The 25,087-nt window shown below is 44.4% G+C and overlaps 1 protein-coding gene across 4 annotated transcripts in view; it reads left to right on the top strand.

Moving 5' to 3' along the window:
• The window catches only part of IQGAP1 (IQ motif containing GTPase activating protein 1), an 80,416-nt gene extending 62,966 nt beyond the window's left edge, over window positions 1-17,450 (top strand). Inside the window, exons 33-41 of one of the 4 annotated variants that reach the window (XM_055717061.1) lie at window positions 317-404; window positions 835-1,047; window positions 2,121-2,287; window positions 3,170-3,292; window positions 4,177-4,285; window positions 6,054-10,172; window positions 10,323-10,417; window positions 10,878-11,134; window positions 14,554-17,450. In XM_055717061.1, coding sequence (XP_055573036.1) covers window positions 317-404; window positions 835-1,047; window positions 2,121-2,287; window positions 3,170-3,292; window positions 4,177-4,285; window positions 6,054-6,167 — 814 coding nt within the window. In that variant the 3' untranslated portion in view covers window positions 6,168-10,172; window positions 10,323-10,417; window positions 10,878-11,134; window positions 14,554-17,450. Of the gene's footprint in view, window positions 1-316; window positions 405-834; window positions 1,048-2,120; window positions 2,288-3,169; window positions 3,293-4,176; window positions 4,286-6,053; window positions 10,418-10,877; window positions 11,135-14,553 lie in introns of all 4 variants that reach the window. The other 3 variants (XM_055717060.1, XM_055717062.1, XM_055717059.1) reach the window with 3 other exon arrangements.
• Window positions 17,451-25,087: the final 7,637 nt, after the last annotated feature.

Below are 25,087 nucleotides of genomic sequence, written 5' to 3'. Positions count from 1 at the left end.
TTCTGCGGTCCACGTGGCAGTGCTGGGGCTGCCTTGGAATATACAGGGTAACGTCCTTGCTGTTTGGGGGGGGTACTGGGGAGCAAATCCTGTGTATTATGTAGGTGAACCTTTCAGGGAACTACTTTCTAATAACACATTGTCAAAGTGAAGTGCTTCTCAGGGTTATGGTCTGGTCTAGCCTATGACTACCTGAGCGGGCATGCGGGTGATCGGACTTTAGATAAATCGGTAACATTAGTGTTATTTCAGAATAGAACAGTATTGAACATCTTTCAGTTTAAAGTTTTTTCTTCTATTCTTGATTTATTTACAGCACAAAACGTTTAATTGTTGATGTAATCCGCTTCCAACCAGGGGAGACACTGTCTGAAATCTTGGAAACTCCAGCTACCTCGGAGCAAGTACGAAGTTTTTACCTGCATTCCTTTTAGACTAGGAAGTTGTCATCTGTCTAGATATATGTGGGTGTACTTGGGAATCTGCATTTATGTATTGCAGTTGAAGCTGTCTCCACTGATGCTGGAGCAGTGTGCAATGATTATGAGGAGGGAATATAGCAGAAATAAACTGTATGTGTGAATCTTACTGCTCTGGTAGTTGCTAGAAACCGTTTATCTAGAAAACGGTTTTAAATGGCATGTAGGCTTCTGCCAGTTCCCCTGCATGGAACGTGTTCATCAAACATGGATTCATTTGAGTTAGTACAGGAATGACCAAGCAAAACTTTTTATCCTATGTTATGCCAGAGATCAGACAGTCTCTTTCTGGTTCTTTTGTCACCTTGAAACCAATCCGTTAATGAATTCGTAACTCTTTGTTTTCTTTTTCTAGGAAGTGGAGCATCAAAGAGCAATGCAGAAACGAGCCATTCGAGATGCTAAAACTCCCGATAAGATGAAAAAATCTGTGTCTGTAAAGGAAGATGGCAACTTAAATCTTCAAGAAAAAAAAGATAAAATCAAGATAGGCCTGAAAAAGTTGACAGAACTGGGGACAGTGAATGCCAAAAATAAATACCAGGAGCTAATCAATGACATCGCGAAGGTATGCCTATCAGTCGTTTCCTGGTATTCACAGCAGGGTTTTCCCATGGTTTGGGGCGTTGTGAAACTGGCGTGAGTTTTCAGGAGGAGTAAGTTTTGTGGTAGCTGATTTACAGACACAAAGCCTACCTTTTGCCACAGTGTTTCCACCTCTTGGCATTTGGGAGGTCCCTTGTTTTTATAGGACATTTATGTTTTCTCAAATGACTGTGTTGCCAGAATCTCAGGTGTTTAAGGAAAGGCGTTAAAGCTTGGAGGGGAAGTCTTGATGTATGATGGTTTTTTTCACTGTTCCTTTTCACTAATTTAAATAGCACCTCTACAGACTTATTCACATGAGGAAGTGCTACCCATAACTTAAAAGACGTCCTAACCGTTATTTTCATTTAAATGTACCCATTCAGGAATAACTAAATGATAAAGGAGGGAGCTGACAAAAACTTGCAAACGTGATCTAATGCTGTTGCACGTTGCTTCAGTGATAATGTGTTTTAAATCTGGTTTACCAAAAAACTATTTGGGAAATGTTATGTATGTAGAGTGAATAAATAATTGCCTTTAGGGGTCAGATTAGAATGAATTGTGCTGTCATTAATATGTATCAAAAATGAAAATAGAAGTCAACTTGAAGATGTGATATTCTTTGTTCAGGTGGATGCTTAAATGTGGCTGACAGCAAAGAAAGATAAGGCGGTCTGAGTGCAGCTGTGGTTACAGTGCTTGATTTGTAAGGTACCTTTCCTACCCAGCGGTGGCAAAAATTGCTGCCTTCCCTTAGATCAGGTGCTGCCGGTGCCTGCTCTAGCCATCGCAACTAGGACAGCGTTGATGTTCAAGAAAGCAACGAAAGGTTCAAATGAACTGCTGTGTAGAGTTGGCTAGTTCCAAAAATAGTAAACACAGAGAAGTGGTGATGCTTGAACTCGGGCAAGTGCAACTGAGGGCTCCAGCTTGTAGCATAAAGCAAGACTAAGCAAAATCAAATGGTGTGTTTGAAATACTGTGCTTTGGGTTTGAGCAACTGGAGAGCTCGAACAACTGTTAAGTCTCTGCCTGTCTTCCTCTGTGGTGTAGGATATCCGAAATCAGCGTAGATACCGTCAGAGAAGAAAGGCGGAGCTGGTGAAGCTGCAGCAGACGTACAGTGCCTTGAACTCCAAAGCTACTTTTTATGGGGAACAAGTGGATTATTACAAAAGCTACATCAAAACTTGCTTGGATAACCTGGCCAGCAAGGGCAAGTATGTATCTCAGAACCATGCCATGGCCCTAGAAGTGCATCTTATAGAAAGCACGTGTTGCTAAGAAGAATCGCAATGCCGTCTGCTCAAAGCTCCTTGGCCATGCTCTTTGCTGCAGTGCTGATGTGGGAAAGGATCTCTGCAGTGGTGCGAAAATACAGGGAGAGGGCAGTACCCCAAATGGGGTCAAAAAGACGTGCTTGAAAGAATTTTGGTCCCTCTAGGAGAGTAGGGAGTGTAGAGCGTCCAGTGGGAATGAAGCAGGTTGCCCAGATAATGCACATACTGCTCAGTCAGTCTGTTCTGTCACCCTTTCTAGGAGCAGAGAATGAAAACTACAGCAAAAGCACTGATCACAAGTTGTCCTCCTTTTATCCCAAATAGAGCCAGTTGTAGTGCAAGACAATTCAGATTTCGGGGGAGGAGGGAGGAGGAGTGTTGTCTTCCCCGGTGTGATGTGGGAAGAGCAGCTGCCAGTGAAAAACCGAGGCAAGAAAGGTGTTGAGTAATCTCAGCCTTCTCCATGCCAGTTGTCACCAGATCCCCTTTTGCCTAATGAGAGATGGTACCGCTTTCTGTGAAGTACCATGTGGTTATGTTTTGGGGATTGTTGGTGGTGGTTTCTTTTTTTTTTTTATTTCTCCTGTAGCATAAGTTATTGGTGAATAGTTGAAAATGAAAGATCAGAGCTGAGCTACAAGTGCTTTGTAGATGATGTATTTCTAATAGTGAGTTTATCTATCAGCTGTGTTAGTCACAGTTAATTAGCTATACTGGTGCTGTCCCTTCATCCAAATAGGATTAAATGTTTGCTGTCTGAAATGTCTTTGCTTGTTTGACTGATCATCTGGGTGTGGGTTTCGGTGGTTTTTTTTTCCCCAGAGTGTCTAAGAAACCTCGGGAGATGAAAGGCAAAAACAGTAAAAAGATTTCTCTAAAATATACAGCAGCTCGACTCCATGAGAAGGGAGTGCTTTTAGAGATTGAAGACCTGCAAAGTAACCAGTGAGTATCTTTTTTTTTTTTAAACTCTCCAGAGCTAAAATAACCTTCTTGGAGGAAAAGCAGTTGAATTCTTGTCTGTCTTTGAACTAGTATATGTGCTGGCAATTGAGGAACGGAAGCTTGAGATTTGTTTGACATTGTGACAGTTGTCTTGTGGTTTTGTTCTTGGAATTCAGCATTGTTGGTAGACTTAGCTATTAAAGCTGATTGTTTTGGCAGTCTAGGCATAGTGATCACTTTTCAAGTTATCTTTTTTTTTTTTTTTCTCTTCTTTTTTTTCTGGGTAAAGTGAAGCAGGTCTTTGACAGAGAAGTGTAATGGGATTTAAACACGACGTCCTCATACCTCCCATTCCTCTTGTCACCCCTGCACTCATGGAAGGGTACCTCCCTGGGTGAATTGCTACTACGGTTAATAGCTCTCACTGTTAAAAAAACCCAAAATCCTAGCTTGAGTTTGTCCAGCTGCAGTTTGCTGGCCTTGAGAACCTGGTATATCTTCCGTGCAATATGGAGAAGCTGCCTGTTACTAGAATCTTTTTCCAACCCTGAACCATATTTTGTACTTTGCACACTAAACAAGGCGTGGATGTGCAGCAGTAAAGTAGGCTGTTTAGACTGCACAGGCTAAATTACTGTATTGCCTACTACACTTGTGTGAAGGTGTGATACCAGGCGCAGAATCTGTTAGGCTTCCATTCAGTGTTGTATTGAGTCTGCTTGGCTTTTACATTCGCATTCCAAATGGGAATATAGAATAAAGAGTTAAGAACAGAATTCTTAGAAATTTATCTTCAGATTTCAGCTTGTATATCCTCTCTCTGTTTCAGTAGGAATTAAATGTTCAGTAATGAACTGTGGTTTTCCATTTCTTGAATTTCATAGGTTTAAAAACGTGATATTTGAAATCAGTCCAACAGAAGAAGTAGGAGATTTCGAGGTAAAAGCAAAGTTCATGGGAGTACAGATGGAAACCTTTATGTTACATTATCAGGTAAGAACTGTCCTATTGAAACCTTTATGTTACATTATCAGGTAAGAACTGTCCTATTTAATAGTGGCATGTAAATTCCACTTAACAGACTCTTCATGAAAATAACAATTACGTTTTCTGCTTGAATGGTCTGAGAAACGCGCTCCAAACCAACTCATTTGTTGCAGGCAAAACAGATGCAATGTAAATGGGGGATTCAGACTACTTTTGTTTCTTTACTAACGAAAGCGTGATGTCAGTCTGTGTTCTTAGTTACACTCACACGTACACACACTGAATGAAAGCTGCGTTTTCAACAACTCCCTGCTACAGCAGAAAGATCAGGAGTCTGTGGTAGCGGTCAGCTGGCCTTGGGTGTGGTGGCTTCAGCTGGTCATCGCGTGTTGGTGGTATTTCTGCCACCCTACGCTTACAGTTCCTTTTAGCCGTACAGTTCTTAGGAGTCCTCAGCCTTTACTTAGGCCAGACTACTAGAACAGGCATATACTGACTGACCTTCTCCCAGGGAATTCCCCCTTCTTCCTCCTGTGCCAGTACCATTATGCCCGGTCTCTGCGTCCCCTTCTTCTGCCTTGGTCCCTACCCATCCCCCACCCAAGTTGGGCATCATTAAGTTTGTTAATCAGGGATGCCTTGTGGGTGTCAAAACAGGTTGTGTGCAGGAGCACCTTGCATTGCGTTAAGTCCGTGCCACTTAGCTGGCTACCTCCCGCACGCTGTTTGTGTGTGCCGAGGGCTCCCCAAGCTCATTCTGGCACTAATCTATCAGAGCTGGTCATGAACTTTGTGATTCATGGGGCTGCCCAAGGCTGCTCACTCCTCAGGCGTGTGTGGCCATGCCACTATGCCTTCGTAGCGCAGCTTTGCAGAAAAAGAGGTGTTCCAAGAGGACAGCAACAAGGGAGCTGCCATTGGTCATCCAAGTGTAGCATTAACAGTGGCATCAGTTAAAAAGACTTGCATTTCTATTGCCAAAATTTTTACAGAAAGCAGGAGAAATAGCTTTATGATTGTTCACTCCAGCATCACCCAGGCTAGACAGCTGAGGAGCCATGTTCAGAGTTGGGAACACAGGCAGTGTTGCCCTGCAGTAGCGCTACCCGAATGCTGCCTTCAAAGTGTATTGTTCAAGAGTGGGCTGCTGAGAGAAATTAATTGCTGAGAGACATCGGTGAGCGTGTCTCGGGCTCTGTCAGGTGCATTGCTGACAGCAGCACAGTGTAACTAGAAATACTGCCCGCAGAAACGCCCGAGAGACTGAACGGGCATGGTGCACGCAGTCCTAAACAGAGATGCTGTTTCTGCCTCTGCCCTAGTGCACAGTGCTCTAAACCACCCCACTGACACATACGGCCACCAAGATTTTTATAAAGTGACACTGGAATGTTGTAGCGTTTCATGGGTACGTGATACAATTAGGCACATAGGAGACCCCTTCTAAATGTTACCACAACTTTATGGCTGCTGTGCAAATGAAGACCCTCGAGGTGGCTAGATCTGAAATTTGGCTTTCTTAGAACTGTCTTCTATTTCTGCCCTCTTTTGTAAATTTTTTAAATAATCACAGGTTAAAATTTTAAGATCTTAAATGCCTTAGAGTGACTGCATTTTTCATGCAGTACAAGTGGATCTTTAACAAGTCTGTCATTATCTTATGCCATGTACTTTGTGATAGATACTCCTCAAAAACCTGCTGTACCACAAGGTTTTGTATATTCTCTATAAGCTCTAGAGTATTCCTTGCTCATAAAGTTATTCTCTTTGGCAGGATCTTTTGCAGCTGCAGTATGAAGGCGTCGCAGTCATGAAGTTGTTTGACAGAGCAAAAGTGAATGTCAACCTTCTGATCTTTCTTCTGAATAAGAAGTTTTATGGGAAGTAACCAACCTCTGCCAGCCAGTCTGTGAGAGGGGAGATGAATAGAAACCCGCACATACAACTTCTAATGACGTAGCTATGTATCAGTATATGCCCATGCTGTGCTAAAATATATCAAATGTATCATGAAGGAGGACTAAGAACCTCTTGTGAATTGACAACCCTGATTGAATTTGCAGGGAGTTGGTTTCTTGTTTATTTATGATCTTTATCTTCAGCTTTGAAGGTCCCCTGAAAAGCAGTTAACTTAGAATGTATTTTTACATGGCGCTGGGGATTAAACTAATAAGAGTATACTTAGGGTATCTGGATGCTTTATTTGCCTAATTGTGTGCTTTGTGAGGCTTGAATTCTTGTTGCCTGTGCAAAGAGAAAGCCGGCACTGCACAGCTGTTGGTTTGCCTCTTCCTGAAAGCAAAACAGTGTTGCAGATTGTACCCGCATTCCCATTAATCTCTAACAGCAATGACCAGAATAAATAATGGTCAAGGTCCAGGTTAGCCCTTTGTTTGCGAGCTTGCGGTGGTGGTGGCAGCTGATTCCCAGGATAGAGCTGCTATGGTCTGGGCAATCGGTAAGCGTCATAAATGGTTGCTGAACTATTTGTGATTATGTACTATAGCCACGCAGAACAGCTTTAGTGTCTCATTTCTCTTGATTTTTTTTTTTTTTTTGGTTTATCACACTGTAGTAATTTACAGATGGCCTCTTAAATAGAGGAACCGTGGAATGTATCTACTAGTGCTTACAGATGAAGAGGCCTTTTGGGGACGGGGAGGGAAACTTAAAAAAATTCTTGATATGTTAACTTTTAATGTTGCTTGCAAAGCATTTGAAATGTAAAAATAACGTTTTTTCAGTTTAGAGCAATGTTCTATATATCTGTATCTGATGCAATAAATGTTAGGCTCTGCCTGCAGACTTGTCAAAGGAAGAAGACTATCTTAAATAGGCTAGCTTTTAAAAAGTTAAATTTTTCTAGCTATGCTCAAGTTCCTGTTTCTTCTACTACTTTGTTGGGTTTTTTTTACCATGGTGGCAGTGCTGGCTATTCTGCTATATCAAATAAAAATGCAGAGACTCTTTTTAAAACAAAACAAAAAAACTACCAGACAAACCAAAAAAACTGACCTTTAAATTCATCGGTTGCTCCAGCTTTCCCCCCCGTTTTTTTCTTAACATTTTTAGTTTTTAAAAAAGGAATATTAAAAAATAACTCTTAATTGCAAATTTCAAGTTATTCGTAAGTCACTTGTGTTATTTGTTCAGATTACTGAGTTTAATTGAACTTTTTCTCTGATTTACACTGAAATAGTTATTTCAGCTTGGATCTTTTTTTCTCATGAAAGACACTCGTAGCTTTTGAAACAGCTACATCCCTGAGGATCGCTTTTCTGCAGTTCTCTTGGAAATGAATATTTAAATCTGCTGGTGTCTAGACTGTATTTAAACATATTTTACTGTTGGTGCATGTGTGGTCCAACCCAATAACAAAAATTACTTACCAAATGCAAGACAAATCTTTATGGTCCAGATCATCTGAAACAGAGATACCCAAGAAATTAATTTCCACTGAAATGTGAAAGAAAGGTCTGAAATGGGATAAAGGTCTTGCCTTGGGTTTTTGTGTGTGGTTTTTTTTTTGTTTTGGTTGGGTTTTTTTTGCCTGCCTCTGTTTAAGTCCTTCTACAATACAGCATATTCAAATTCCTTTGATTTAGGGATAATGGGAGTAATGGCAGAACTTTATAAAATGATGGTTAGGAAAATGCAGCTGTACTCTGCTTTTTTACCCCACTGTACTTTTTTTCTTTTATTTTTTTAATGAATACTTTTAATACTTTTCAATGTCTGCCAAATAAATTTCAAATATAACCCAGCTGGGATTCAGGGACAAGGTGATGAGGTGTTAGAGGCCTGTGTAGTACCCGTGGGGAAAGCATCCTTACTATGTGATTTACATTGTTGCCAAAACCCAAACAAACAACAAATCAGTTATGTGAAAATAATCTTAGAGGAGAAAGAGTCTACTCATTTTAGCTGAGCAAACCGTGGAGTTGTTTTTTTTTTTTTAAGGAAAAGCTTTATTAAAAGATCCAATCTCAGCATGTAATTATATGTATTTTATAATTTATTGGTGGTTTAGCTTTGCTTACTCTATTACACCACTGTATTTACCATTGGAGTAGCTACAATTACAAAGTCTGTCTTCTTTCTTTCCTGGTAAAATTTCTAGCTCACATTGAAGTAAAAAGTCCTTTGTCCGCAGGGGTGTTGTGTGAGGTCCTGCTGGCAGGCAGCAGCCCGAGCACGCAGTGCTGTGGCAGCAGCGTCAGGCTGCACCAGGGAATCACCAGGCCTCCAGAGCTCTCCCACCCCCTCCACGACTCGGTCCCTGCCCCTCTCGTGCCTGCGGGGATGGCCGGGGTGTGAAGAACCGCCTAGGGCTGGAGGTGGGGACCTGACCCGACTGCAGCCCCCCGCCCTGGGGACCTCCCTGTAGCCATGTAGCACCTGAAGGGCCCCACACCTCCCACCCTGGTAGGACAAGCACAAGTCAGACTTTGATGGTGCCTTACTTGCAATTAACAGAACTGTCTTTTGATTCAGCTTAGGTAAGCAGCAAGGGCCTCATAGGTACTCCTGCAACCTGCCTGGCCTCCACAGGCCTTGCGCTGCACTTCTTGGGCTTCTCAGAGCCATTTGCTGTGGCGCTATATGGTCCAGGTGCCCCCCGACTTCCCCAAACCCTTGCCCCAGCGCGGGTAACCCCCGTCTCAAAACTCTGCCTGGCCACCAGACCCTGCCCTAGTGCCCCTGAATGCCTCTAAGCCTGCTCCCGGGGCTGAAACACCCCAAACCCCGCCTCAGGCTCTCCAGTGCCCGCTTCCAAACATTCCCAAATCCTACCCCAGGGCCCGAAATAGCCCGCCAGGGGGTCACCCCACGGAGCCCCGAGCGGCTCCCCGCGGGCGAGACACGCTGGCGGCGGCACCGGCACCGGGGGAAGTCGCACCTTACGGGCTGTCCGTCCCCCACGACGCCGGAAGTGCCCGTCAGTCCTCCGGAAGCCGCACTCTATGGGCCGGCGGTCCTCCAGGAGCGCCCGTCAGTCCTCCGGAGGTCGCACTAACCGCAGCGGCCGGAGCCGGGGCTGGGCACCGCGCACGCGCGCCTGGCCGCCTCGCTGGCGCCCCCTGGCGCCGGGGCGTGGAGCCGCAGCCCAGCGCTGCCCGCGCGCGGGCCCCTCCGTCCCGCCCGCCCCGCCCGCGCGTGCGCCCCGCGCCCAGCAACATGGCGGCGCGCGGGGAGGCGGCCGCGGCGGCGGGTGAGGGCCGAGGGTGCGGGGGAGGCCGGCGGGCCCCGAGGCGGGCGTGGGGGGCTCCTTCCCGCCCCGTGCCCCGGGGGGGGGGGCGGCTCGAGGAGCTTCAGCCGACCGCTGCGGCAGGCCGCGGTCCGCTGGTGGCGAGCGGGATGAGGGCGCGGGGCTGCCGAGGGCTGAGGCGAGGGACGCGGGCGGGAGCGGGCCGCCTCGCGGCGGGGGCTCGGCGCCTCCTCAGAGCCCCCCCCGGGCCTGCCCGGGCCCCGCTCGCACCCTGCCGCCCCCAGCCGTTCCCTCCCCGCCCCCGGCCCAGCCGTGAGGCGGCAGCCGGGTTCCGGGTGTGTCTGCGGGAGCCCCGCGGCAGGACGGGCTCCGGCTGGGCCGCGCTGCGCCGGTAACGGCCACTTGTGCTCCTTTGTCCCTGCAGGGGCCGTGCTGAGGGGCCGCGGGCCGGCCCTGCCCTGGGGGTGCCGCGGGCTGCGCCGCCACAGGCTGGCGGGGGATGGCGCTGCCCGGCCTCGCTGCCCCCGCGGCCGGGTCGGGGGGGACCGGGGGCACGGCCCGGCTGCGGGCAGGAGCCGCCACCCCTGGAGCTGGGCAGGCCCCAGGAGGGGAAGGACAAGAAATCCAAGGCCGTCTGGCTGGCAGCTGCCTCCCACTGCAGCACCATAGACCCTGCTCCCCCGGGTGAGGAGCCATCCGTCCTGGTAGCCCGCAGCAGGCCAGGCCGCCAGCGTGCGCAGCAGAGTCTGTGTGTGTGACCCAAAGCGCAGGGGAGTGAGGTTACGTGTCTAGGAGGCCTTGTCTCCTAAGAGTTGACACCCAAAGTTTTCTTAGGTGGGCATCCAAGCGACCAGCATTGCAAAAGAGGAAGGGATGAGAGAACAAGAAAGAAGCGTCTGAACTGTCAAATTCTCACAGCAGTGCCAAAAGTGAGAGCTGTGATGAGTCCCAGGTCCCTGGGGCCCTGTCTCCCCTCTTGTGCTTCCTAGGCCCTCCCTGCCCCTTCCCTGGCCCCTTCTCTTTCCTGTGCTGCTGTGATTTTGTGTGTGTGGTGGGTTGACCCTGGCTGGACCAAAGCTGCTCTTATCACTTCCCCTCCTTAGCTGGATGAGGGAAAAGCTCATGAGCTGAGGTAAGGGTGGGGAGATCACTTGGCAATTACCATCATGGGCAAGACAGACTCAATTCGGGGGAAATTAGTTGGATTTATTAGCAGTCAAATCAATGTAGGATAATGAGAAGTAAAACCAAATCTTGAAAACACCTTCCCCCAGCCCTCACTTCTGTCAGGCTTAACCTTACTCCCAATTTCCCTGTCTCCTCCCCTCAGGGGATGGGGAATGGCAGTTGTGGTCAGTTCATCACATGTAATTTCTTCTTCTTCCTCAGGGGGAGGACTCCTCACACTTTTCCCCGGCTCCGGCATGGGTCCCTTCCAGAGGGTGCCATCTTTAGGAACAGAGTGCTCCAGCCTGGATCCCTTGCAGAGCCACAGCTCCTGCCAGCAAACCTGCTGCAGCCTGGGCTTCTCTCTCCATGGGGTCACAAGTCCTGTCAGAAGCAGGCTCCAGTGTGGGCTGCCCACGGGGTCACAGCCTCCTTTGGGCATCTCCCTGCTCTGGTGTGGGATCCTCTACAAACTGCAGGTATATGTATATGCTGTTCCGCTGCTAACCTCCATGGGGTGAGGGGCACAGCCTGCCTCACCATGGTCTTCACCACAGGCTGCAGGGAATCTCTGCTCTGGTGCCTGGAGCACCTCCTGCCTCTCCTTCTGCACTGACGTTGGTGCCTGCAGGGCTGTGGCTCTCATATATTCTCACTCCTCTGTCCAGATGCAATTGCTTTTGCGCAGTAACTTTTTCCCTTCTTAAATATGTTTTCACAGGGGTGCTACCACTGTTGATAATGGGCTCAGCCTCGGCCAGCAGTGGGTCTGTTCTGGAGCTGGCTGGCATTGGCTCTGTCTGACACAGGGGAAGCTCTAGCAGGTTCTTACAGAAGCCACCCCTGTAGCTGCTCAGCTACCAAAACCTTGCCACACAAACCCAATACATTTTGCTTCCCTGTACGTCTCCTCTCTATTCTTCTGTCCTGCTCCCTCTATCTCTCGTTCTATTGCCCTTGTTCTTTTACTCTCTCTGCTTTTATCCTGCTCCCTCTCCTTCCTTTTCTTCATCCTTCATCTCTGTCCTGCAGCCCATTGCTGCTTTTCCCTTTACATCTCTGTCCTGATCTGTAGGAGTGTCTTTTTTTTTTTTTTTTTCTTCCCTGCAATTTCTTTGGCCTGTTCTGTGGTGTTCTTTTCCTCTCTGTGCCTGTACATGCTACTCTGTGTTCCTTCCTTCATATCTATCTCCTTCCTTCTGTTCTTTCTTTCTCTATCCTTTGTCTTGCTCAGTGTCGCTGTTTTTATTTCCATTCTGTATCTCACTATCCCTTTTCTCCTTCCTATTCATCTCTTACTCTGTCTGACTCTGTGCTGCTCCCTGGCCCTATTATTTATTGCTTCACATCTTTGTCACTCTCTGTCCCTGTTTTCTCTCATGGTCCACTTCTCTGTTGCTCTCATTTGCTCTCTGTGCCAGTGTCCTGCTCCTGTCTGTCTCTTAACGCAGTATTCCATGTTCTGGCTTCCTCACCTGTTTTTTGTATTGCTCTGTCCTTTTTCCTCTCTCTCTCCAGTTCCTGGGCCCTGTTTTTCAATTTTGTCCTTCCTGGTCCTGTGCCATGTTGTAATTTCATTTCTTGCACTGTCTCTCCTTGTATGGCTCCCTGCCAGTTTTTTTTAATTTTTCCCTAATCTGCCTTGTAGCCTATTGCTGTTTTTTCTTGCACTGTGTCTCTCTGTCCCCATCTTTATTTATTTCATTCTTCCCTCTCTGCCCTGTATACATGTCACTCTTTAGGTTTTCATTCTCCAATGTCTCTCTGTAGATTGCTCTTAATCCTGTTTTTTGAATCCTCCCTCTGTCCTGTGGCCTATTGCAATTTGTTCTTTCTCTGCCTCTCCTTTCTTCAGCTTTTGGTCCCTATTTTACAGTTTCTCCCCCTTGGCTCTGTATCCCGTCTTTCCTAATCTCTCTGTCTGGCTCCTTGTGCCCATTCTGTAGTTCCTCCCTCTTTGCCCTACGGCCCGTTGCTATTTTTGTGTTCTCTATCCTGCTCTCTGTCCCGAGTCTTTAATCACTCCCTCTGTACCCTGTAGCAGTTTTTTCCCTGCCCTTTCTCCATTGCACTCCGGCTCCCTGTCCCTAACTTTTAATTATTTCCTCACTGCCCTGTGGTCTGTTGCTATCTTCCCTTTCTCTGTCTCTTTCTGTAAAGCTCCCGGTCCCTCTGTTTTTAAAATTCCTCCCTTTCTGTCCTCGAGTCCATTGTGGTTCTTCCTTTCTTTGTCTCTCTGTGGCTGGCTCCCACTCCCTGTTTTTCAGTTTCTTTTTCCATCTCTGTCTGGCTCTGGATCCCAATTTTTTAGTGCCACCTTCTCTGCCATGTAGCCTGTCTTTCTTTCCCCCTTACCCTTTATCCATCTCTCCCTCCACACCTCTGGCTCCCTGCCACTATGTTTTAATTCCTCGCTCTCTGCCCTCTAGGTGTTGCTGTACTTCCTGTGTGTGTCACGCCTGGACTGGCTTCTCTACCCTGTCTTTCCATTCCTCCCTCTTGTCCCTGTAGCCTGTTGCTATAATTTTCTTTCACTGTCTCTCTGTCTCTCTTTGGCTCTGGCTCCCTGCTTTTTCTTCCTCCCTCTCTCTGCCCTGTTGCCCCTGGCTGTTTTTTCTTGCTCCATCTGTCTCTGCCTGGCTCTGGCTCCCTATGTTTTCATTGCTCCTTCTCTGTCCTGTAGCCCATTAGTATTTTTCTTTCTCTGGCTCTCTTTGTCTGGCTCACTGTCCCTGTTGTTCAGTTTCTTCCTTCTCAGCCCTGTAGCATGTCACAATTCTCTTTTCTTTCTCCGTCTCTCCTTTCCCAGCTCTCCGTCCCTCACTTTTAGTCCTCCTCCCTTTCTCCGTCTCACTCTTTCTTGCTTCCTATCTCGGTATTTTACTTCCTCCCTCTCTGCTGCATAGCCTGTCACTTTTTACTTTTTTCCATCTCTCTATGTCCATCTCACTGCCCCCATTTTCTAGTTCTTCCTCTCCGCCCTGTACCCTGTTGCTATTTTGCTATTGTTGCTATTTTGCCCCTCTCTGTCTGGCACCCTGTCCCAAGTTTTTAGTTCCTCCCTCTAACCCCTGTAGCCTCTCTGGATTTTTCCCTTGGTCTCTCTCTCTCTGTCTGGCTCCTTCCCTCCATGTTTTAGTCCCACGTTCTCTGTCCTATAGTGCCACGCTACTTTGTCTTTCTACATCTGTCTGTGTCCGGCTCCCTGCTGCTGTTTTTCCTCCCTTTTCGTCTTATAGCCAATTGCTGTTTTTATTGCGCATCATCCCGTCCCGTGCCCCACCCCCCCCCGCCTGTTTATCCAGTTTTTATATATGCCTGAATATCTGATACCCTTGATGGGAAGTGATTTATTGAGGTAAATTAGATGCACAGATAACTTTTTAATAACGGAGAAGTGCAACTACTAATACCTGAACTGAAACCTGTGGAAGTGAGAATTTTTATTTTATGGAACACACAAAAAACAGAGGAAGAAACGCCTGCAGGAGCAGGGGATGCAGTAGCACCCTTGGTATGGGCTAGTGGAATGCCAGGTTGGTCTAAATTGGCAGAACCAGCAAAAGTTGTTCTAAAATCTGGACCTAAACCAGTAAGACAAAACCAGTATCCTATTAGGTGGAAGACTAGAAAGGGATTGGAAGAATTAAGAACAAAATTTTTGAATTACAGATTGTTGGATAGAGTTTGAATCAATATAACACCTTGATATTGCCAGCGAAAAAGCAAAATGGCAAGGAGTGTAGATTAGTTCAGGATTTAAGAGCTGTGAATCAGATTGTTCAAGATACCCACCTAGTAGTGCCTAACCCGTATACTTGCTGACAGGCTTGAAGAGGAGGCATAAGTGGTTTACTGTACTTGATCTAAAGGATGCTTTTTTTCTGCATACCTCTAGACAAAGAGACAGGCAATATTCGCCTTTGAATGGGAAAGCCCCACCACTGGACGCAAAGCACAGCTTACCTGAACAGTGCTACCTCAAGAGTTCAAAACCAGTCCAACAAAATTTGGCAACCAGTTGGCAAAAGAGCTGGAATTATGGAAGAAGGAAAACCCCAAAGGAACAAAACTGCAGTACGTAGATGACGTTTTGTTGGCTGCAGAGACCCAGGGAGAGTGCATGCAGTTTCTACATGCCTGTTGAGTTTCTTAGGACAAGGAGGATATCGTGTATCAAAAAGCAAAGCTCAGGTGGGAAAAGGGACTGTGATTTATTTAGGTTTTGAGATTTCACAAGGACAATGGAGACCAGGAGCCAACAGGAAAGAAGCGATCTGCCAGACTCCGGGAGCAAGAACTGTACGGGAGCTCAGAGCGTGTTTGCTTATGGTTGAGTGGTGCAGACTGTAGATTCTCAACTATGGACTATTGGTAAAACCCCTTTATGAAACCTTGAAGGGGTCAAAAGAGAACCAGCTGCTATGGACCCCTGAATGCCAAATAGCCTTTAAGGGCTTAAAAAAGGCTCTGATGTCAGCATCTGCATTGAGGCTGCCCAATTTCTCTAAGCCCTTTGAGCTATTTGTATATGAGCAACACCACCTTGCCCTCGTGTGCTGACTCAAAGACTGGGAACATGGAGAAGAGCTGTGGGGTATTTCTCCAAACAATTGGACAATGTAAGTAAAGGATGGCCAGGATATTTGCGTGCTGTAGCTGTTCTTTTAATCCAAGTTAGAAAATCAACAATAGGACAAAGAATCATGGTGTATGTTCTGCATATGGTGATTTCGGTCTTGGAGCAAAACGGGGGGGCATTGGCTGTCTCCAGGCTGCCTGCTTAAATATCTCCTGGTATCGGTTGACACCTCCTGAGGGTGGCTGGAAGCTTTCCCCTGTTGCACCAGCAAAGCCAGGGAAGTCACTAAGCTATTACTCAAAGCAATAGTACCAAGGTTTGGGGTACCGATGGGAATGTCCTCTGATCCAGGCCTGCATTTTGTGGCAGATTTTGTCCAGCAGTTAAGTAAAACCCGTGGTATCAAGTGGGATTTACATACCCCATGGAGGCCTCAGTCAAGCAGGAAGGTAGAAAGAATGAATCAAACCCTGAAACAGCAGATCAGTAAAATATGTCAAGAATCTTTAAAGTGTCCACGAGTCCTCCCACTAGCCCTTTTGAGAATCAGAATACCACCAATGTCAAGGAGTAAAATTAGCCTTTAAGAGGTGTTCTATAGAAATCCATACCAAGTGCCACTGATTCCAGGGGAATTGCATGTAAAGGGAAAAAAGGATTTAAAGTTAGATCTGATTTCTCTAGGGAAAATCCTTGTGGCTCTCCAACAACACATTGTTTTGACAGGGCCACTCACATTGGACACTCCTATCCATCAGTATCAACCAGGAGACTATGTGTGTATAAAACCATGGAACTCCAAACCTCTGCAAGAAAAACAGAAAGGACCCTTTCAGGTACTCCTGACAACCTGCACTGCAATCAAGGTAGGAGGAATCGAATCCTGGAATTATTACACCGAAGTAAAACCAGCATCAGTGCTGCTGAGAGAAGAACCTCAGTGGAAGGACATTTCGGCAGATAAAGATCCAAAAATCAATGTGACTGTTAGTTGACAAACTGAAAGTGTTTTGGTTGGGATAGCCATGATGTTCACCAACTGCTTAGCACGTCAGGGGACTAGTCACGACAACCTTTATGAGGAAGTGAAGATACAATTAGCCAAGAAACTCAATGTAACATGGTTGGATGTGTTCACAGGTAATGTTAGGCGGAACAGGATTCTCCTATGACCCTGTTCCTCTAGGGCAGCCAGAGTATTCTGTCTTAATGAAGTAGGATAACTTAATGATACTACAGCAAGAAAATATTACCAAGGTGGACTTACTAGCTTCTAATTGTACATTAGAAAAAGATAATAGTGTGATCTCAAGAGGTTGGCCTATGCAAAGATATCCCTTAAGAATAGGGGAGAGACCAAAAGCCATCAATTTAGGAAAAGCAAAAGACTGGTTGCTCTGTTGCAATATGACAAAGAATACTTCCACACCACGTTTTCAAGCCAGAAATAGTAAGTGTAGGTATTACATTTCTTCTACACAGAACGCCCCTGTACCATTCATCTTTTCAAATGGAACATCGAGCAGAACCTGATAGCTTTCAAACTCTATTTGGGGTCTGTTACAAAATAATACAATAGCTTGGGAAGGTAACTTTAATGGTACATATTGGATTTGTGGGAAAAAGGTGTATTGATGGTTGCCTGGGGGATGGTACAGGTCTTGCTTTCTAGGCTTATTGATGCCTCCATTTAGAGTATTACAGCAACTCCCAACAGGACAACCACGCTGGAGGAGAGAGGTAAATTTGAAAAACAGGCCTGTGGTATCAGAAGGGCAAAGGTTCTTCTTTACACTATGCCCTACGCGTGCAGCTGCGTCCTATGGAACTAAGATAAATCGACTCCGCAGTTTGCTAGAAGAAGTAGCTACTGATACCATTAAAGTATTGAACAGTACATCGTATGAAATGGCCCAAAATAGAATGGCGAATGTACAAAATCATATGGCTGTAATTATGTGCGAGCTAGTCAAGGAGGATCTTGGGCTCTTCTAGGACAAGAATGTTGTACATCTATAAATGATGGATTTGAGACACAGCAGAAAGGGATAAACTCAATTGAGAGGGCAGTGGAGGAGTAGGAAAGGCAAAAGGAGTCCTCTTCGTCGTGGTGGAGTTGGTTGACTTCATGGCTACCAAACCTGACTTAGGTAAACAAATTATTTGTAACAGTTATAGTCATGGTTGTTAAATATATTTTGTGCTATATCATTCTTCAGTGCCTACCTTTACTCGTGTCATGTTGTACCCAGTTGTGCATACCTGAGAGTCAAAAATGTCATCAGAATTGTGCAATTTAGGTGAGACTCCCAAAGAAGTCTCAAAGGGGGAAACTATTGCAGGTTGAAGTCACTGATATGTAAATATGTGCTCAAAACTCGAAATGTTTAGCAATGCTTAAGGGATACAATAACTACTAACCTTGAGAAGGAGGGCCTGGCATGTTAGCAAGGAAGGTACGGATGGACGTATGGCCAGACGATGCAGTTGGAAAACATTCGAGTGAGGAAGTTCTGGCTGCAAGAGAAGACAAGCTGATAAGGTGCTGCAGTCCACAGAAAAGCAGCTGGAAGTAGGACAAAGGTAATTGTGGGGTGCGGGGAAAGATCTTGGGGAGGGGCTGGTGGGGTGCTGGGGAAGCATGAGAAGCTGTGATGTTGGCATTTGTGGCCCAGTAGAGCTGAGAATGTGCTGGGGCATGATCCTGAAGTGCTTAAGCGTGAGGTCAGCTTTCTACTTGTGAATGGTTCCACTGAGCTGACTAGTCTGAAACTCATAGAAACTGACTCCCCAAATTACTTGCCGCATCGGTGCTATAGAAATCGAAAGAAAAAGTAATGAAGCACATCTTCAAATAAAAATTCCGAGGAAGCGTGTATTCAAAAAATACCTGGAAATACTTATTTAATGGGAATACATTTAAGAAGGTACTGAAAACAGTGTGCCCAGATAACCCGTTAATGGGATCTGAAGCCGTTGCGTGTTGCTAACTAGCTATGTTTTCCTGTTTAGAACGCTGTTTTTCCTTCATCTCCTTCGTGCTGTGTCTTTATATCCAGGATTGGGTCATCAGAAATTAAGCCCCCATCCTTCTCTGTAAGTATATGTAGATAATTCACCGGTAACAGAAACAGTTCTAGGTAGCAAAACTTCTGCCCTAGCTTGCGTGCTCAGGGGAGGAGAGCATACTCTCTTTTTATCGTGGTAAGTGAGTAGTACAGTGGGACTCTGAAGGGGCCTGTTGGGGGCTGCAGCAGTTCATGGTAGTAACATGGGACAAATTATTTTTGCAATACTGAAGGGAAAGTTGGTTTACATTAGGGGTTGTGGAAATACAAGGTTCTCCAAATAGCGTAGGTGTCAGTACACTTTGCTAATGTTAGGCAAGTTGCTTGAGACATGTGGAAAGGAAAGTTTTGATTAATGAGTTGAGAAGCTCTCTGGTTTTAAGAAAAAGAAAACCTTGATTCTTCTGATAACTGGAAAAGATTCCAGCTGGTCACAAGTGCTACTGCCTATAGAATATAAGCTTTGGGAAGAGTCAGTAAAGGGAATTATGAAGAACATAAGCAGGATACTCTTCCAGATTACTAACATGCATATGTTTAGTTAATTGGAATATTGTAAGCATAAATATTTAAGCGATTTGTTAGAATTCAGTCCTTGTGTGCATATCTGCTGAGACCTGGCAACAGAGTTCTGGTGCTAATTCAGTGTGGTTTAAAAATTTGGTCTTGTCGATATTAAATCATAATGATGTGTATGTTATTCTGAGATGTAAGAGGACTTTCAGATCCTAGGCTTTCTCTTTTCCTGTTGATGAAATGGTTCATCTCCTAGAGCTGTTAAATACTGCTGTTTACAGGTTTGTAGCTTTGGTCGTTCATGCTGTGGAAGGAGAAAGGCATTCTCACTTTCCCCTAGAAGTGTGTCTGTGTATTGAAGTCCATCTGATCTTTTTATTTGTAGATTTGGATTCTAAATACTTACATATAAAGAGTTCTGGCTGTACAAATTATTGGTTGCTAGATGTCCATCAGGCTTGTATAGAAGAATGATACCCACATCAACTGAATACCTTGCTGTCTGGGAATCAAAAAGAGGTCTAGTTTTCATTCTGGAATAATAGTACCATGGGATTTCTCTTTCTGTCTCATATTGGCAGTTCTAGTTTTATTAAATCTGTTCCAGTGTTAGCCAAGAGAGAATTCCCTCATCTAATTTATGTGAAACAATATTGCTTAAGTCCAGGATGCTTGCAGAGAAATCCCAAGCTGAAAGCTTATGCCTATAAACATACTGTTTCAACCCCTCACCCTTCAAAATGGATGTTAACAACTGTATTAGTATTCTAATTCATCTCAGAGGAAGTTTTTTCTATGACACTTCAAATTCCTGCCCAAGTGGTTTTTGTTTCTGTGGTATTGGAGGAAGAGAAATAAACTGCTTGGACTGGGGGAAAGAGTTGCAGGAAGTTTGTCAGAAGTGCAAGCCAGCCGGATGGCTGGGTCCAGGAGGGTGAAAAGCTCTGGAAAATTAATCTAACAGCTTTCCTGGAAAGGACTGTGGCTTTTTTAGCGTGAATGTTGTATATGCTCTGAAACAGCAGTACACGTGCCGTTTTCCTTGTGTGTAAGTGTGGGTTACGGAGGGTGTTGACATTGTCCTCAGAAGATGGCAGTTCTCTTAAAACACTTTACAGAAGTAAGGCATCTGCTCCTGTAGAAGAAATCTAGCTGTGTGCCAGCCTGTGGCTCTCAAGCACATGCTATGAACTTGATAATGCAGGAGGGAAAGGTGTCATTTTTTTTTTCTGCTTGCTAGCATTAATAATGAGTGGCCCTGACATATGTAAATGTACAGTCAAATTCTATTCACAACCCATTATTTTCTGAAAAAGGTGAGTAAGAATTACCTTCTACCCTCACCCTATTAAAAATCTGCTAAGGGACTTCACAGGATAAGGACAGCAGGGGTAAAAGGATACAGGAATAGAACTTGCATTTATTTTTGAGGTTAATACTCACCTACTGCCAGTGCAGAAATGGTTGAGTTTTTAGCCTTATTAAGTTTGGATTCAGACCTGCAAATTCCATACGTTCTTCAAGCGCTTTTGAGCAGAAAAAACAGCAAATGTGAAAATGGAGTTCCAGCTGCACCCTGGTTTCAGGACTTCAAGTTATGTGGTAAGTGTGCATTTCCAGATGCCTGAAGTACCTATCACCCAAGGAAAAGAACCCATTTTCTGCTGAGGGAGGAAGTGCCCTCTAATGATAAATCTTTGTACCTCAGAATGAGATAAAGCCTTAGTGGGAGCCAGAGCTGGAGTGCTTCTGTCTGGAAAATTAAGTCAATTCCCTGGTTTTGTTCCAAGTAGATGGTAATTTCTTGGTTTTCTGTGGTTTTGTTAGGTTTTTTTAAAATTATTTTTCTTTTTTGTTTCATGCAGATACATTATCCTTTTCCTACTATGCTTTGAAGGCTGGTCAGGCTGGAAGCGGTATAGCAAGCACTCTTGTGTTACAAGGGGCTGCTCGCTTGACAAATAAAACATGAATTTAGTTTGCATGTCTTTGAAGTTGTCGTTCTGACGGCAAGGAATGGCTGTGATAAAGGTTTCTAGTTGGCTAAAGCTGATTCTGCGTGTTGGCTGATATGCAGAATCAGCACAGCTGACTTCTTTCCTAGCTTTCTAACTAGCAGGAGCTGTGAATACGTAAATCCATGTAACAAAAGCTTTGTTGGTATAGTTTATATAGTTTACTTCACATAGTACTGTATCTTTGCAGCACTGATTTTCATTTGGGGAGCCTGCAACAGCTTCGCACTTGAGCAGCACTGCCAGCTCTCTGGAGCTTGAGCGTCTGCAGCATGGTGGTAGCTGTTTCACTATGATCTTACTCCAGCCAAGGACATCCCTGCCTAACTGTGAGCCTTCACTAACTCATCAAAATAGTAGAAAATTAGCCAGCTTTTCTCTTGCTGAAAGTTTTCTGAATTTTGTGAATTGGCTGGGCTCATGTAGAGGTCTGGCAAGCACTGGGGTTCATGCGAAGTGAGCAGAAGATCAGAGAGGAGAGAAAGGGGAGCAGGAACGCCTTTCTGGGGGTATCTTGCTTGCGTTCTGGTTTACTGTTTTGTAGAAGTGTACACTAAAATGATGTGGGAGGACAGGCTATAGAGAGCCATCACCTTTGCAGCCTCTAAAGTTGTCAGTAAATACATGAAAATCTAAATCTAGTTCCTGACTTCATGTTGTTGCCCTTATCTGTATGTTTTCCTGTCCTGCTTTTCTGTCCCTCTCTTTCCCTCTTCATTTGTGCTAAGCTGTTGCAGCTTAAAAGCAGCTACAATTGACTTAAGTGCCTCTGCTGACAAAGATTTTTCCTATAAAGTTTTTTTTCCTCGACAAATGTCACTGGGGGGAGTAGTGAGTTTGGAAGAGGTCCACAACTACTGCAACTGAAGTGTTTAGAAAAGGCAAAACTATGGAAATAAGTGTTTTATATTATCTTGTTTTCTTTGAAATGGGGGCAACAACTCAATCCAGCAACAGTGCCATTCCCTCTGGTACCAGTTTCCAGCTAGATGCTGACAAAACAAACTGAAGGTATAAAATCAAGACTGCTTAATTGGGGGTGGGAGGGGAAGAGGGGCAAGGGGCAAGATCATGTTACTGATAAAAGAAAATGCACAAAATAACGAATGCTGTCTGGCTTTTTACCTTGGGGTATGTGTTCAACTGCAGAAAGAATGTTTATGGAAGAATATGTTGTGCTGTTTAAGCATGCTTCAAAGAACATATCGTTTCTTACCTTGTAGAAATTCCTCCTAATGGAATTCACTGCCAAGCATCTTAGGCTCTTTTTCTTTTCATTTTTTTTTTTTTTTTTTTTTTTTTTAAAACCATAAGTCAGTAGAACTGATGTATATTACCCATGGGCCAGTTTGTACAGGGATAGCTTAATCTGGGCACGTCCTTACCTTGAATTGAAAGTCTGTTGTATTTAATGGGGTGTTAACTCAGTTTATTCTCTGGGATTTCTGCAGTAATTTTATTGCCTGCAAAAGAAGCAATTTGAAGCCAGATGAAGTGTAGGTATACTCTGTAACATACCTGCTGAGCTTGGCAATGATGCCTGGACATGCTTGCCTTATTTTGCTGTTTATATATTTTCTCATCGCACCTTTTGCATCTCTCTTCCTGGTAGTCCTGCTTTGAGTTTGAGGGTTGTCTGCCCTCTTTCAGGAAACAGATCTATATGTACTGCGCTTGGTCTGTTTCCAAATCTGGTAGCCCGCCTTGGACTAATGCAGCCTTTTCATTTCTGCAGGTTGTCATGGACATAACCGCAGGCAGAATTTGGTCTCTACATCTTCCTCAATATATCCCAACTCTGACTTAATCTTTGTTCATTCTCACCTTCAGTCCTGGCCTCCCCTGTGACTCTTCGCTGCTGGATTTTGCTCTTTGGCTTGTATGGAGTCATTCATTTGGTGTTTTCTCTATCTTTCTGAATCCTTTTGATGTTGTATAACTTCCTCTTTTCATGTCAGTGACTGCAGAAGGAATTCCATAATCCTCTTTAGAAAGCAACTGTTACACAGGTGCAATGTTGCTTTGGTACCAACCAGCAATACTCAGTGTTACATGGTATTTCATGGACAAGTGCTGTCTAGGCATTCAGTTTTTAGTTAAACTGTGCTGTAGACTAGTATCTACCAAGGCTTATCACACTCTTTGCTTTTCCTGTCTTGTTTTGTCCTGATTCAGTCCTATACAATAAGAAGAGATTGTGCCAAATATGCTTGTCTGTACTGCCAAGAATAAGAATAATGGTGGATTCTGAAGTCAGTTTTTGCTAATAAGGCTATTCGGTAGTTGAGTTCAATGGTGTAGCAGAACCTACAGTGAATTACAAGCCGAAGACAATAATGTTAAAGAAATGGATTCTTCTAATGCTGAAGCACCAGTAGGACAAAGACAGAGGGGGAAATCAAAGACAAAGAACAAAAATCAAGTTCAAATTGACTAACTGTGCAGTGTGACACTTTCATAAAGACTTTTTTCAGATGCAGCTGGTCTGCAAGGGAGAATGGCGTAGGTCAGCATCCATGCCTTAGGGCACAAAGCTGAATTGTTTAGTCCTCTTACATACGTGGTCTTACTTCATGGTAAGAGTACAGACAACAGTTTCATGAACATTAAAAACCATTTGGATGTTGCTAAATTACTAGGTGTATGTGTTCAGTATGAACGAGACACACAATGTCACTTCTGTTGAACTAGCCTGAATACATTCTGTGGCATTTATGCTGGTTATAGAGGACAGACAGCACTAACTTCATCAGAAACTCTTCTGGAGCACAACTATTAAGAAGTATCAGGTCGGTTTGTCTCAGTTCAGTTGTCGTGTGGTTTTGACATTTTTGATCTAGTAGTAGATACTTCACAACTAGATCAACTGTTTTGTAGAGCCAAAGCTTCAGAAGAAAGTTTGGGTCCCATTGAAATTAATGAAAATTTAGTCACTGAATTTGCTGGAGCCAGGATTTCATCTGTAGTCTTGCAACTGGCTCTGCAGCTTTTCCTAGGCTCATCCAGTATCCCCAGTCCTGCAATACAGCTTCACAGGCGAATCTGCATGGTGCTTCTCTGAAGAAAAATCAAAGGGGAACTCCTGCCATGCATTACAAGACTGAAAACCGAATACATTTCTTCAGCTAAAATATCAGAGCTCGTTCACATATAATGGGGTCACTGTTTCTCTGCTGATGTTCTCATGTTATTGATACTTAACTAGCTGGGTCCCAATTTGGCTATAAAATATCAGCACTTTAAAAACCTAGCAATGAGAGTTTCAGATCACAGAAATGTCAGTCCTGTCACTTAGAAACACTTGTTGCTTTTCATCACTGCTGCTACTTTTTGTTAATGATAGGAAATTTCAAGTTGATTCTGAAGTTCTCTAATAGTAAATTGCCTGAATCCACTATTTCCCTATCCAGAGCCAAGGCTTTTTCACATCACAGGGTATCTGTTGAGAGGAAGGTGTCCTTGGGGTGAGGTGGAGGGACTGAGCCTGGATCCAGATAATCGAAGTTCAGTTCCCAGGCTCTGAGATAGACTTTCTCTGCATGACACATACTATTTCTGTCTTGTGGTCTGGTCAATGTCCTAGTGAAAGGTACTTGGGTACTTTAGTGATGAGGATGATAAAAGAACTGATGTAGACAGAATTCTTGGGCAGGTCATTTGTTTTTCTCTGCTTCAGTTCTTCATTGTGCAAGTGAAACGAGTAAACATCATCCATTTAGACTGAAAGAAAAGATTGCCTGAAAAAAAATGGCTGTGTCTTGTCTTTGTGTCAGCAGTGTCCAGGAAACACCACTGTGATCTAAATAGGAATCTATAGGCATTGTTCTGTTAAATTATTTACCTCCAGTGATAGTTTCGGATGTGGTTACAAAGATTAGGGATTGGATATAGTAATTTCTTGTTGGCTTTTTAATTATTTTTAATTAGTATTTAAGGTAGACTTGTGATATTTCTATATCATAAAAATGATCTGATATATCGTAATCCAATCTATATCATATCCGATCTATATCATAAAATGATTCGATATTAAAATCAATTTCCATACAGTCTTTTGTAATCTAACTGTATCAGTTCAGAAACTGATTTTTAAGTGTACTAATGAGCCCTGTCTGGGTTCATTGTCTACAGAGACTGCATAGTATATAACACCATCACAAAAAATTTGTTTCTGAAGATCCTAAATTCACCACTCTCCACAATCTAGATCTTCTTTTCGCTGGAGTACTTGAGTCTCTTCTGAATTTCAGT

The sequence above is a fragment of the Falco cherrug genome, chromosome 7, assembly GCF_023634085.1.
Source record: "Falco cherrug isolate bFalChe1 chromosome 7, bFalChe1.pri, whole genome shotgun sequence".
Taxonomy (NCBI): Eukaryota; Metazoa; Chordata; class Aves; order Falconiformes; family Falconidae; genus Falco; species Falco cherrug.
The sequence above is the reverse complement of the archived record's forward strand: the minus strand, read 5'-3'. Positions and strand labels throughout refer to the sequence as shown.